Raw genomic sequence first — 16,178 nt, forward strand, 5'->3', positions numbered from 1 at the left:
AAATAATATCAATATCAACTTAACTACAGTCACAAAAGTACCACAAGATTGATCTCGTAGTGAGTGATTTAATTACTGAAAACTTCCAAATAACCTAGTTTTGTTTAGAAAAAGACATTGACATAACGCAAGTGACAATGCCAGCATGTTCGGAATGCACTTCTCACTCTGTAGATGCTAAGAAACACATTTATGACAATGCCTAGGTTGATCGTAGAGTGTGAAGTAGTTGAGTGTTCTGTTCATTTCACTTCTATTAGAAGTCTTACCAATCCTAATGGGTTGGTGTCTAACGAAATCTTGACATGGATTTAGTAGGGTTATATAGGTTTCACCTACTTGCATCATTTGCAGTGTAAGAAAGTTGACTGAGGCTAGTTCGAATCATGCCAGGAAGATCGGTTTTCTTAAAAATGCGGATGCTCCTTGATGAGAAATGCCACGGTCAACTACTTGCGACCGTTCAAAAATACACGACAAAAACAATTTTCACAGGTTTTGTATCACCAGCTGATCTTAGACTGCCACAGAGAGTGACCGGTGGAGTTCTACCATACCGAGTGTGAGAGAGTTATTCACCGACGACAATGAGAGATGGTCGCGCGATGTCGTGGATTGATTGAAATTAAACAATAACACCTTTGGATGCCAAGTCAGTGATCTAGAGGTCCCGAGTCCGATTCTCGAGTGGAGTCGTGGATATAGACTGTTGAGGCGTCCCATATTAGGACGAAACGAACATTTAGTGCTTTCAGGTTTTCAATGTTGGTCTAAGATCAGGTTGTGATATAAGGTCTATGGAAATTTGATAATCTCCACAAAAACCCGATATTGATTTAAAAAATAACCAATAATGTTCAAAGAAGTGGATTATTACCTGTAAATTTGATCGACTAATAGCTTTGCAATTGTCAACACAAAAACCACACAACCAATGAGCTAAGTTAGGAGCGGGATGTTCCATTACAGCTAATAATATTTGAAGAAACGATATAGATATTGGTATGGAATAAGTATTTACAGTGACTTCTGTATTCCCCAAATGAAGAAACGAAAAGAAAAATATAGTGGTAGAATAATGCACAATAAAAGCTAAATAAGCAGTAAACTCAACAATGAAACTCATAATTGGTTAACTAAAATGGGCAATAATTTTACACAGTACATAATGTGTAACACATTGATTTGTCATTGACTGATGTCAGTTAAGTAGACATTGAAAATCGTCAGGAGTTAAGAACACGTCTTGAGGAGTGAGCAAGGAGGGTGGCCAAACCCAAACTTAGGATATAGTACACATAAACTAACCAGTTACGGTTCAGTATGATAGCTGTGTTGGAGACGTATGGTGAGATGACTTAAAGTAGGTTAAAATGGTGCAGATACACTCAACCTTTGCCTATTTCTAGATCCTGAATTTTAAAATTGTTTAACAGCTTTTATTTTGTATATTAATTCTTTATGTTGAAACTGTTTTCTTAATGCTTTGTGTTGCTCGCTATCGCCGATACCAAAATTGTTTCTACTCTTACTATACATCCAGTTAGTTTTATCACATGGTGCTAATATGGTGTGGCGATTTGGACTACCACACATTTGTACAAGGCTGTAAGTTGGTTATGACTGACTGACCGAGTGCGCATATATATATATATATATATATATCAATCGTAGTGATGTGAGTTAGGGACCTTCAAGTCAGTTGGGAAGTGTGATACCTTCATATCATTGAGTGCGTATTACCAGTCAATGTTGGTCCAGCCAGTCAGTCAACTACAACGTAGGACCAGGCACATATATGCATTGGTCCAAGTTGCCATACCTCGTTAGCACAACATGATGAACACCAAATTCTTAAAAGTAGTTAATTCAATAGTAGTAGAAAAACGTTTCATATAAAGATATAACAAAGGGAGAAGGAATTGGTTCATAGAAGGAAAGGTGAAAAGTGATTTTAATCTCACGGTTTAAGGGCAGACAAAGAGTGTATACACCTACACCACTGGGATCGATTCTCAGCCATGTCACACAGAGTATCCAACCATTGGTTGCGATAGTCACAGGAACCCCAGCCAAGTAGTCTGCATCTACCAACATAGCTCAGACTACAAGTTTGTAACTTCAAGGACTGATACCACGTTTTGGGATGCCCACCCCCCTCTCTCATCCATTCGTCTGCAACACTATTCAGGATTGCGCATCGTAGTAATCGGTGTTCAGGCATACGTAACAACACGTAGCTCAACCATCTCAGTCGAGGAAGATTTACAACCTCATCAACTGATTTACCATCATTACCTAATACCCATAATGAAAATAAAACCAGTTTAATATGTAAATAACTTACGATAGAACCAATCACCAAATGCCTGAATATAATAATCATTATTATTCATTCGATTATGAGTAATTCTCATATCAGTCCATTCAGAAAAATATGTATTCAGATATGAAGCACAACGTTCCCATATTCGACTAGGAAAATACCAATTATTTGTTTGTAATGGAAATGCAGCATCGTAACGAGCAGCATTGATTACTGGTGATGGTAATCTAGATGAAAATGTGCCAACACTATGTAAACATAATTCATTATTATCATTATCACCGTAGAGCCATTCATCAGTAAATGCAAAATGACCTTCATTATCTAAATTATTATCCATTGGAATTAAATTTGAATTAATATCTACATTCATTGGCCATTTGATTAAATATGTAAAAGCACCAAGTAATTGATTACGTGTAGTCTAGTTAAATAAAAATAAAATAGGTACCAATGAAAAAACATGTTCGATCGATCGGTAGATCTAAATTAAATGAACTTTCAACATTAAATGTATGCATATATATGGTAGCCCCCAAAATGCCCTGGTACGGCCGAGAGTGGGGAGAGTCCGCTTTCCCTCTCCAAATGCTCTCACATGGCCACGCGAATATATAGCCTCTGCCAGAGAAGTCCTACTCACTGCCTTCTCGTGACGGGGGTGTTGTTCACGAAATTGAGAGGACGAAAAGCGAATGCCTGGCGCATTAACCGGGTAGGTGGACACAATGAATCCACCTAGGGGAGTTGGAAAACCCTGATTCCAAACCAATGGTGCACATGGGCTGGCTCCAGTATCCTGAGGAAACAAATGGCATATGAATCAATAGTTGGTCACCGGCTACCATGGGACTGCATCTCCTCACGATGCTTTACTGCCTTGTGGACTAGACCTTCACGTCAAAGGCTCGGGGTGTGGCCTCCTAAGAAAACCACCTGCTTCAGTCTGAGCACCTGAACAGTATCACAGCCCTCACACAAACCAAATGAGATTTGTGAGGCGCATATTTATCTGGTGCTTCCTTGTACGAATATTTATGTGTTTAAATAAATAAATATATATATATATGGTAACTGAAAATAAATCTTACTTCATCAGCTGTAAGTAATGCTAACAAATCTGAGTGTGGTTGTATTGATGAAGCTAAATAACCAAGAATACTAACAGCACATGATGTATGATCCGGTAGATAGTCTGCTAGTAAACAATATCTAAATTGAATCAATGAAAAGGGAAAATTTACAAATTAGTACTTAGAAAAGAAATAATATCATAAAACCAAGTATGTAGAAGATAGTTTGAAGGTCATTTCTAGCACAAACTATTCAAAACAATGGTGCACGAAATAACTGTTATGTCTTAGTTGCTTACTGGTCTAAAGGTATGATCTTGGATTCAATTCCCGATTATTTTATTTATTTATTTGAACACATAAATATTGGTACAAAGGAGTACCAGATATATAAGCATAACACAATAATAATGAGAACGTGAATTGATCTGATCACTCACGCCACCACCAGCACTTATGTACCTACCGAGATACAGGAACTACTCAACTATTTCAATCTGCCCACCACCCAGGGCGAGTACAGGATTAGAATCCTGCCAGTCTTGTAGAAGTACTTTGCACTTCGAAGGTGCAAAGCGCATACCGTACCTATGGACACTGATTGCCAACTGATTAAGTGCGGATTGCATGCCTTGGGCATTATCGCACAGTAAAACAATATCATCCGCATACTCAAGGTCGAGAAGTCTTTCTCCAGTCTACAGATCCACACCGCCACTACTTACATCCATCAGAGCTGTTTCCAGAATGTCATTGATGGCAAAGTTGAAGAGGAATGGTGAGATTGGGCAACCCCGCACAACCCCACTGCTTGAATGGAACGATGGAGAAAGGTGGTTGTATGCCCTCACTCTACCTGAGGTGTTTGTATACAGGACCTTTAAGATGCTTATAAACTTCTCAGGCACATCCTTCTTCAATAGACAATCCCAGAGAACCGTCCTGTCCAAGGAATCAAAGGCAGCTCTAATGTCAAGAAACACTACGATTGTTGGCCTGCGATAAGTATGACGGTGTTCTAACATCTGGAGGAGGGTGAAGATTTGATCAATACAACCTCGACCTGAACGAAATCCAACCTGCCACTCACGAATCAATCTTTCTTGGGTTTTGAATAATCTACAAAGTATGACAAAAGCCAATAGCTTGGACGCAATCGGAAGTAGACTTATCGCCCAATAGTTGTTACAGGAACAACGTAGACCCTTTTTAAAGATAGGGACGATTATAGACCCATTCCATGATGTTGGAACACTCTCTAATTCCCAAACCTTTGTAAACAACGTAGTCAGTTCCTTAACCAGTTGAACTGCTTCTCGAAAACCTCTGCCCATAGTTCAAGACGTTGGTATATGATATTGATTGACATACCGTCATCTTTCCAGGTCACTTTACTAACACAATACTTCTTGCTCCCAGTGGCTCGGATGAGTTAAAAGAGCTTCCGGTAGTTACCAGATGCAGCTGCTGCTTACAACTTATTGGCACGCTCCCACCACCAGGCTTCCCGGTCCTTACGCAAGTTTTGCCCAACCTCATTACGTAACAGTCGTCATTTGTGGTCAAACTCACAGTCACCTGGAGTAGACCGACGGATCTCGATGAATTGCAAGGAGCCTGAAGAAACACAGTGCTTATAAGAGGGGTGTCTCGCGAAGTTGAAAGCAACTTTAATCGCCATTTTCATGGCGTCATGCAATTGCAGCCGATGATCATCTATACTTTTCGGTGGGTTGATAGCTAACGTTGAACGTAATTCCGTTTGATATTTAGTTGCAACAGACGATGCAACCACTTTACTGACATCAATCCGTTTAGGACGATGAATGTGTTGGCCACTGAAACGTAAGGTGGGATTAGCGCAAACAGGGGCATGATCAGAGTCCACATAGGTACTCCAAAAAGAGCGACAGTCTTTCGCACAACCACACCAGCGGTAGCTGATCGCGATGTGATCAATCTAAGTCTAGGCTTGAGATAAACAGGGAGGACGCCAGGTGGCATATCAGCGAAGACTATGTCGGTAGTTAGTTGCTACCAAGAGGTCGTGATCGAACTTACTTCTCCTCACGACTCAATCGGGCTGTATTAGATAAAACATGTTTTTTTAAGATACTAAAGTGCCAAGGAGGTCGGATGGACAACAATAAGACTAAAAGTAGCAAATTATTTAGGAGTGTGTTGGAAAACAACTAAAAGAGAACGAATGAAGGAATGTAAATCTGTCATGTATGAGATTTAATTAGGATTCTGTTTTTTGCTGCATTATTATTAAAAAAGAACAACACAAAATAAAACTGATCATTTAATGACTTTATATCATCGATTCTACAAAACAAGAAGGCTATACATGTCTTCTTATTATCTAAATAAATAACCACTTACTTTAATAACATTGGAATAAGATCTGCTCTTCCAGATCCTATATTAGTCGACATTAATAAACGTGAAACATATACAGGAAGTATAGTAAGACCAAATGAAGGAACATTTGGTAATGGAATAGATATATTCGACGATGAATGTACAGATCCAATCCGCGGTCTACCAAAAAAAACGAGAAATAATTATTATGATAAGGTATGTTACAGTATGATGTAATAAAATTATCATAGAAATTATATTTTAGAACGCCCCCAAATGCCCTGGTACGGCCGAGAGTGGGGAGACTTCGCTCTCCCTCTCGAAATGCTCCCACATGGCCACGCGAATATATAGCCTCTGCCAGAGAAGTCCTACTCACTGCCTTCTCGTGACGGGGGTGTTGTTCACGAAATTGAGAGGACGAAAAGCGAATGTCCGGCGCTTTAACCGGGTTGGTGGACACAGATAGTTCACCTAGGGGAGTTGGAAAACCCTGATTCCAAACCAATAGTGCACATGGGCTCCAGTATCCTGAGGGAACAAATGGCGTATGAACTAATTGTTGGTCACCGGCTACCATGGGACTGCATCTCCTTACGATGCTTCACTGCCTTGTAGATCAGACCTTTAGGTCAAAGGCTCCTTGTGTGGCCTCCTAAGAAAACCACCTGTTACAGTTTGGGCAACTGGGCAGTATCACAGCCTTCACACAAATCAAATGAGATTTGTGAGGCGCATATGTATCTGGTGCTTCCTTGTACCAGTATTTATGTGTTTAAATAAATAAATAAAATATTTTAGAACAGAATATTATTCTAAAGTATTACAGATGAACTTACTGAATATTCGTTGCTATACGTCGAACAAATGTTACTAAAATATCTTCACTAGCCAATAGTCGACGTATTAAACTAAGACCAGCATATGTTGCACGAGTCATTGAAACTGGTGGACCATTAGGTATAGGAAATTCCAAATGTCTATGTAGGCCTACTTCTAAAAGACCCGTAACCTACGATGAGTAAGAGAGATATAAATTGAAAAAGAGTGAGTGATTTACTTTACAGTAGTGAAATTTTGCAAGGCTAATTGGTGAAAAACAAATGGAATAAATTTCAAGTCAATTAGCACCTAGTTACAATAGAAATATTATAGCAGGTTTCGTTTGGGATTTCAAACGAAGGTACTTATTTACTTACTTACGCCTGTTACCCTTTGTGGAGCAGCATAGGTCGCACACTCCATCTGTAGCTCTTCTAGAGTTACTGCCGTTCCGAAGCCCGGGTAAAGGAGGAGGGTTGGGCATAGGGTTAGCGACCCCATCCCATAGAAAAACTAACTCGCTAAGAAAAACGCTAACCAGAAAAAAACAATTCAAACGAAGGTATTAAATATAAAAGACCAATATTTGAACGAAGAATATTCTTTTCGATAAATTCTCTTGAGGTTCTACAATTATATATCCAAATTAATAATCCGAAAAATTGGCCAGGTTAAAGGCAAAGTACATCGTTTAAAGCATGTAAATTTAGGAATGTCAAATCAAATAGAATAAAATTGTTACTAGCTGATATATTTCTAGCTAAACTAGAGAACGGTCATCTGAAAAAGATTATTCAAGAATTCAAATTTTACTGCAGATATATGGATGGCACATTCATCCTGTGTAAAGATAATATTTCACAACAAGATGTGCTTAGACAGTTTAACGAAGTGCATCCAGCCATCCAGTTTACATCGGAGGAAGAGAGTGATGGCCGATTAGCCTTTTAAGACGTCCTCTTAACTAAGAGATCTGATGGATCGTTAAGAAGAGACATGAACAGAAAAAGTACTTGGACTGGACAGTATACACACTTCCTTAGCTTTGTACCTCTACAGTACAAACGAAACCTAATCAAAACCCTTAGCTATCGAATACGCACTATATGTTCGGCGGATGTAGTTGACAATGAGCTAAACACATTGCATAATGCTCTAAGGGAGAACGGGTATCCCAGAAAATTTATAATTAAATATATGATCTTTAAAGTGAAAATAGGCGAATTCCAAACGGTCAAGAAAAAGTCCTTGTTCATGCGCCTACAATTCAGGGGGGATGCCGCTGGCGAAATACTTGCTCAGAGATTACGCAGATCTATCCAAAAATCTTTCAACGCAGGTGAACTACGTTTGGTGTTTTCTACGCGTCCAATGGTGACACCGAGGCTTAAAGATAAAGTTCCTAGAATGACCACTTCATTTTGTATTTATCAGTTCGACTGCTCCTGTGGAGCAAGTTATATTGGTCGAAGTTCTAGGAATCTACATTTTCGTGCTCGTGAACACCTCCCAGCGTGGCTAAGCAAAGGTCTGATGAAGAAAGTAAACAGCTCGATTTTGGCCCATTTAGTACAAACTGGTCATAGTGCCAGTATAAACCAATCTTTTTCAATTATTTATAGGGTCAGTAATTTTTTGCCTAAGCTTGTCAGGCTTAAAGTCCTTCAAACGGCGGAGGCAGTAGCCATCAGAATGAAGAAACCTGAGCTATGTGTACAGAAGAAATATCTCCAACCCCTACTTCTCCCTTGGCCAACCACAAGGCCAATTAATGAACAATCATCTTGGCTATTGTATGACCTAATTTGACTATATACTTACGATCTTTCGTAGTCAAATGTAATTGTCTCTCTTATCTTTATTCACAAATCTTTGTATTTTATTATTATTATTTTTATTATTATTGGTTAAATATCATTATTAATCCCCCTTAGACATGATTCATTCACTTCGCATTGATCCCTCCTTATTACGTCTTACTAATTTTTCACATAATTTAATCTTCCACTTGATCGAATTGTAATTGCACTATCATAGCTCTCTGTCATCCTATCTGACCCATATTTATATTCTGATCACAGATCTCAAATTTTCACTTTACATATATACAGATTTAAGTTAACATTCTATATGAGTCATATCAACATTAACAATTTTATTCTATTTGATTTGACATGCATTAAACTATGTACTTTGCCTTTAACCTGGCCAATTTTTCGGATTATTAAATATAATTTAAAATGATTTTTAATTCGAAAAATTCCCATATTGTGATTTAGAACAACATATATAAGCGAACAATATTGTTTTCGATTAGATCCTCATCGTCTATATTTTTCTAATCATTGACCTATTTTCCTATTATGTAACATTGATTCAAGCCTTTTATTATTCTTATCACAACTAGTACACTTGTCATTACACTATCAATTTGTACTTTCTACTTATTATTAATTTTGATTATGTAATCTATTCCACTGTTATCATTGACTCATAAACTGCCTTGATTGGTTTAATAATTTCGTATATGCATATAAATATTACTGTATATTAGAGTAAAGCCTGATGAGGATCTAATCGAAAACAATATTGTTCGCTTATATATGTTGTTCTAGATTTTTAATTCATTTAGTATTGTTTGTTTGAATCTTCCCATTGATGTGTTAGGACTGCAACTGGTCAGTCTCTAATTGGTATAGGTGCATACTGTGCGTATTGCCTCGATATACCCTTAATTCACAAGCATAATAAGCAGTATGCACATATGCTAATAAAAGACTGATCAGTTGGAATTCTAACTATCAATGGAAAGATTCAAATAAACAATACTAAGTGAATTTAAACTTCACTCCATTGCACAAGCAAGTGGCTATCAGGACTCAGTAGCTGAGTGGATAGCGCGGTGGTGTTTGGAGCCAACAGTACTGGGTTCGAGTCCCAGAGTGAAAATCAACTCTGAGATGCAGGTATATCCAGCCGACGAGTCCCAAATAGAACGAAACGCGCGTCCTGTATTCCACTGCTAGCCACTATCCATCTTTGCTTAAAATGATTTTTGATAGATAACTGATAGTTTGCAAAAACTTCTGGTTCACTATTTTCCAAAATCTACATTCTTTGCCATAACTTCCAACTTTATTTTGGCGATAATTAATTAGTTACGTCTGATCTTGACAAGATTATGAAAAATGTAAATTATTAATTACCATTCTGAATAAAGATGAATCCGTTAACAATTGAGTAGCAAGATGATAGCCTGGATCAGTGTATGGCCAACCAACAGGTAAATGCAATTGACTTATTATTGTTTCTAATGAACTGATTGATGATGGCAATGTAGCATGTAAATGATGACCATGAATTGGTTGTTGCTGCTGTTGTTCTTTACCGATTTGAAACAATACATTCAATAGATATGATGCCCAATCAACGGATTGACCGCTGACCACATTAGGATTTTGTTTATTATCACCGCTAACAACACCAGTAGAAGTAGATACAGTAGTGAATAATGCATCTAAATTGTCAACATTTTTTTCATGACTAGAAGACATCATAGTTGTAATAATAGCTGTCGCATTATTTAGACGATTTAAAAAATCATGAACAAGTCCATCGAATAGAATTAGACAAGATGCAGCAATATCCCACTAAACAGAGAGAAAAACAAATAAGAGAATAATATTGAAAAGAGGGTATCTACATGATAAAAGTTGGGCATACTATTGATGGTAAATCGTAAATGAAGGGTATGTGTAAGTTAATCAGTTAATAAAAAACCTGACATAAGATATCATCTCAAGTTGCAAATATTTTACGTATTTAGGCCTGTTACCCCTCGTAGAGGAGCATAGACTACCCACCAGGATTCTCCATATTTTACACTGTCAATTGGACTGAGACATGTTGGTAGGTGTAGACTACCTGGTTGGGATGCACGAGATGATAGCAATCGATGGTTAGAGACCTTGAATGATATGGCTCAAAATCGTTTGCAATGGCGAAGGTGCATCCACTATTTGTGTTCTCGCAAATTCTAATTTTCTGAATTCTTCATGTCCCTTTCCTTTTTATCTTTCCAAATTTATTTCACTGGATTATACTCCTTCAATAACATCTTCAAACCCTAATCTTTCACATAATGCTTATACTCTTACTACTTCTACCACTATGGGATTTTAATCGACAACTGTATCTCTGAGCTAATGTGGTATGGCAACTCGAACTGATGTACGTACGTACAAAGTTCTACCTTGTGTCTGACTGACTGACATAAAGAAAATGAAATTCATAAAATGCAAAGTATAATACATTGAAATAGCGGTATCACAAAATTAGTTATGGTAAATATACTTAGAAAAGAATGATTAAAATTGGAGAGTGTAAAATACAAGATGACACTAATTATTTTTATTTAAACACATAAATACTGGTACAAGGAAGCACCAGATAAATATGCGCCTCACAAATCTCATTTGATTTGTGTGAGGGCTGTGATACTGTTCAGGTGCTCAGACTGAAGCAGGTGGTTTTCTTAGGGGCCCACACCCCGAGCCTTCGACCGAAAGATCTGACCCACAAGGCAGTGGAGCATCGTAAGGAGATGCAGTCCCATGGTAGCCGGTGACCAACAATTAGTTCATACGCCATTTGTTCCCTCAGGATACTGGAGCCCATGTGCACTATTGGTTTGGAATCAGGGTTTTCCAACTCCCCTAGGTGAACTATCTGTGTCCACCAACCCGGTTAAAGCGCCGGACATTCGCTTTTCGTCCTCTCAATTTCGTGAACAACACCCCCGTCACGAGAAGGCAGTGAGTAGGACTTCTCTGGCAGAGGCTATATATTCGCGTGGCCATGTGGGAGCATTTCGAGAGGGAGAGCGAAGTCTCCCCACTCTCGGCCGTAGCAGGGCATTTGGGGGCAATGACACTAATATTTAAATACATATAAAGAATCCACATATTTTAGACATTGGGATCGTTCATAACCCACATAATCTTACGACGTCTTTAACTATGACTTGTGACTATTTTATAAACTCCAACTAGCATGAAACAGATCAATCCAACAGTTCATAAGTTCATGAAGTTATATACCAGCGTATAACTACTCCTAGTCAACTTCTGGTTCGTTTCTACGCAAGTCAGTATTGAAAGACCGGAAATGTGATGCTTCAAAGCAAAACCCAAAAACGTCTAGTACTGTCCATTATTGAAACTAATCAATCTTTTTACAAATTTTACACATTAGTTGACAAGAACGGCTATAGTATACTCAGAAGGATTTGAGTCATATTTCTGATATAAAACCTTTTCATACTAAAAGGTTTTGATGTTATGTCGTTTTAATATGATCGATAAAGAACTTTGCATGATCTGGGTTTCGTGCTACTTCACACCTCTCAGTGAAATGTACCTGAAATCTTGAAGTAAATAACGCTTCCTGGTGGATTTAGACTCGGGTCACCAAGTTTCACGTTTTGAGGCGTTATTACTGACTGACCTCTTATAAACCTGAGATATTTACACAAACCAGTCACTGGGTAATGCCCAATGTCATGTTTGTCTAGTACTATTTTATGCTGACAGAATTCTATCAATCAAAATTTAATGTGACCACTAATATAAATGACTCAACATTGTGTTCTACCAAATTCTAATCTTCTGAATTCTTCATGTCCCTCTTTTTTCTCTTTCCAAATTTATTTCATTGGATTATACTCCTCGAATAACATCTCCAAACCCTAATCTTTCGGATTACTGTTTATACTCTTACTATTTCTACCACTATGGGATTTGAATCGACAACAGCATCTCTGTGTGGTGGTCGGGCTTGCCTATCGTGATGATTCAATCGAGCTATACTGGCTGGAACAATCGTTCCTCAACGTCCTACCATCCCAGACAGGTCGGTTGAAGAGCGGTAAGAATAAAAGCAGCAATCCCAAGGTCCGAAGGCGAAGTCGTACTGCTGACTGTACAGAAGTGTGACAGCAGTAAGGTGTTTCCTTCAGACAACCAGCATGACAGCGATCCTGCCTTCCCACAAGGAGGGGTGGGGTTAGAAAAGGTCGACCCTAAAAATGCACACCTCGCCTTATCCCACGGATATCCGTCTGCGGCGGTAAGTACGGAGCTAACACAAAAACTACCCACAAAAAGGTCGTGTGTGACCGACCTCAAGTAGTTGTCCCTTGGGCACTGCGGTCACGCTCTCAGGTCATTAAGACCACTTCTAACCCAATTTCCTTTTCAGGTACCTCTAGAAGAACCCTTCCACGGTATGGGCAACCGGGAAGTGATAACTGCCCTCATACCTCTAACAGCACTCAAGACCACTGTATTCATAATCAATCTCCTTCTTCAATTCCTACTATTCCTTTCTACTTGACTGACTGACTGACTGTGTTAATGCGGTATGGCAACTCGAACTGATGTATGTACGTAGGAAGTTCTACGTTGTGACTGACTGACTGTTTGCGTACACCATGTCTTGATGTCAGCTAATTGATCGATAGAATTCAATCAGCACAAACGATTGGATAATCTTGGTATCGCCTACTACTCTTCATGTGCCTCTCCCCTGGAGAGCAGATAGCATTTTCCAACAGAACAAAAGTCCATTGAATGGAAATGAAATTTGTAAGCTCAGTAAAGGGAAAACTTTTGTAAATATACTAAAGAAAAACACAACATATAAACGAACATGTATGAATAGTGAGAAAGAAAAATTCCACTATCTTGTAGATCAGAGATCCTAAAAATTTGAAGACTCTTCAAACGTTGTCTTCCTAAGAATATAAAGTTTGATATTTACATTACAAAACAATAATCTTGAATAAGAACACTTACTCTTTCCACTGGATTACGATACGCTCTCATAGTATGCCTTAAAAATATTGTATTAGTTATAAATGATGTAATTGAAAGAAATGGATTTGTTTGAGATGGTATATTATGACCAATACTAGTTAGTCCAAAAGTGCCCATTTCTTTAGTATCACCAGATCTCAATACATTGCTTGGGATTGGTATAGGATAATTTATCAATTTTGGGAGCATAACAGTTATTAACGTAAGAAAAGCATTTGTCAATGGATATTCTTCAGCTCGTGGTTCCACTTCATCCATATCAGTCTAAAAAAAAAAAACGACGGTACCATAAATATGTAAAATAAATCAATATATGCAAGAATTTTGAACATTACATTTACAGAAAGTTAACAATCAATTTACACTGTAACAATACAAGCCCCCAAATGCCCTGGTACGACTGAGAGTGGGGAAAGTCCGATCTCCCTCTCCAAATGCTCTCACATGGCAACGCGTATATAGTCTCTGTCAGGGATGTCCTACTCACTGCCTTCTCGTAGCACTACTGTTGTTTACGAAGTTGAGAGGACGAAAAGCGAATGTCCGGCACTTTAACCGGGTTGGTGGACACGGAAAGTTCACCTAGGGGAGTTGGAAAACCCTGATTCCAAACCAATAGTGCACATGGGTTCCAGGATCTTGAGGGAAGCGTGTTCCAACTGAATTGTCTTACTCACTTTCGCTTGTCGACCAATTAGGTGATTGGATAGTTTTCGTCTCACTGCCCAAGGCCGTTAGTCTCAATTCAGACTCACGCATTTCTAGTCTCAAGGTTAGACTAGTCAGCCTATCGTGTCAAGGCCTTAAACCTAGATCGAGACAAGTTCTCCCTTGTATATTACTGGGTAGACAGTTCAAGGACGCAACAATTTTAATTAATGTAATCAAGTGGACGTTTGTGTTATCACATACTTTCCACCACACTTTTTAAATTTATCCCAACAACAATTTAATCAGGCTGCTTAAGATAAAGTAGATCCAGTATCACTGGAATACGTGTGTCATCAAAACAAATGGAAACGATCAATTTAGCATACAGAAAGTTACAACTTATCAAACAAATCCATAGAGAGCGGCAACTGATTTACCAAATTACAAGCTCTTGTACTCGGCTTTGAGCCACACTTTGTATATGAAGGCTGGATATATATATATATATATATATATATATATATATACTCTCCTGACCAAACTGAAGAAGGTAGAGTGAGACCATGAACTTGTAACCAAGTGATTGAAAGTTAAAAGCTTTAATCATGCCACGATTTCATAATCAATAACGATAAATATTTTAAATCAATGAACACAAAAGCATCTGAATGACAAAGGTTAAGCATTACTATGATAGTAGGGGGAACATACATTTAGTCCGTGAATCGATTGAGGTTGATTAGGATGACGTTGTACGGTAAAAGGTAAAAGCTGAAAAGCAATATTGTTTTCAGGGAAAAAAACAGAATTTATTTCAAATTCTTTATAAAAATTTGAAAACTGATAGTAAAGAAATAGGAGGGTTAATACGACATATCTAGAAAATATTTACATATAGAAATGACCAAACCAAAATAAGTGTTTTATACGAGGAACCCATTTTGAACCTACGATCTCCATATTTGATCAACAAGATAGTGGAGCAATGTTTGGAAATTCAATCTCATGATAACCAGTGATGAGATTAGATTTATACAACACACGTTTTGTAATAATAAACTCACTGATTACATGGAGTACATAATCAATGGTTTAGTAACACAATACGTTGGTTAGTGTTTGGTAAACGAAATATAAATAATGATTTGGGTATTACATTTCTATCTATCTAAAGTTTGGTAATTCTAACTGGGTATCCAAACCTCAGAAGGTGAAATGGAATTCGATTCTGCTGTTCATCACCAATTGAAAGATTGATAGGTTACCCTCGATAAACACACCCGACCGTACTTGTTACCTCAACCTTGTGGTCAGGTTTAGTTATCTCGAAAACCCAATAAAGCTATATTGACTAGAAAACTTGTTCCTCAAGGTCATATCACGCTACACAGAATGGTTAGAGAATGGTAAGGCTAAAAGCAATAAATTTATGTTCACGAGCGAAGTTCTATTGACGACTGTACTGGGCTGTGACGTTAGTAAAAGTAATTCCCTTAAACAACCAGTATCTCCCATCAAGCTGCCCTCTCATACCGGAAGGGATTAGAAAAGGTTGGGCCCAAAAACGCTACATTACACTCGAACCCACGGATTTCTATCACCAACGATAAGGCCTTCAAAATACGGAGCTAGTACACCAAACATTACCTATAAAAAAGCCGTGTAACCAAATCCAAATAACTGTAGTATTACAGTCCCAGGTTATCTGTAGCACTGCTAACCCAGTCTTCTTTTTGGGCACTTCAAGGAATAAATACTATTCCACGGTGTAGACAACCAAAAAGTGATAGAATCCTAATCTTTTTGATACACAAAAATATTAGTCATAACACAAAACAGACTCACTTCTGAACTGACAAAATGTTGCCATATAACTGGAATATTTTGTTGACTTTTACAAAATTCAGTAAGCAAATACAAGATATCAGCTTTTAAATCTAACGAAACTGGACAAGTTAGAAAACCCATACAAATTGGTATTAACTGCCATTGAGGATTTGAAATGAACGTTGAACGTGCAACCGGATCCTAATGGAAACAAGAAACGAACAAGAGATAGAGAGAAAA

General features: G+C 38.0%; 2 protein-coding genes across 2 annotated transcripts in view; both read right to left on the bottom strand.

Annotated features, from left to right (window-relative positions):
* Smp_163040 (hypothetical protein) overlaps nucleotides 1-16,178 on the bottom strand; it is a gene marked incomplete at both ends in the record, with an annotated part of 75,345 nt that overhangs the window by 29,634 nt on the left and 29,533 nt on the right. Inside the window, 7 exon segments of the mRNA XM_018791317.1 lie at nucleotides 878-969; nucleotides 2,348-2,750; nucleotides 3,418-3,538; nucleotides 5,785-5,943; nucleotides 6,603-6,775; nucleotides 13,440-13,724; nucleotides 15,957-16,139. Of these exon segments, the coding sequence (XP_018645529.1) occupies nucleotides 878-969; nucleotides 2,348-2,750; nucleotides 3,418-3,538; nucleotides 5,785-5,943; nucleotides 6,603-6,775; nucleotides 13,440-13,724; nucleotides 15,957-16,139 (1,416 nt within the window).
* Nucleotides 9,765-10,242, bottom strand: Smp_185620 (hypothetical protein; the record flags this gene model as incomplete). Its single annotated transcript, XM_018791318.1, has 1 exon — nucleotides 9,765-10,242. Exon 1 carries the CDS (start codon nucleotides 10,140-10,142, stop codon nucleotides 9,765-9,767), a length of 378 nt encoding a protein of 125 aa, XP_018645530.1. The 5' UTR covers nucleotides 10,143-10,242.

The sequence above is a fragment of the Schistosoma mansoni genome (assembly GCF_000237925.1).
Source record: "Schistosoma mansoni, WGS project CABG00000000 data, chromosome 3 unplaced supercontig 0105, strain Puerto Rico, whole genome shotgun sequence".
NCBI lineage: Eukaryota > Metazoa > Platyhelminthes > Trematoda > Strigeidida > Schistosomatidae > Schistosoma > Schistosoma mansoni.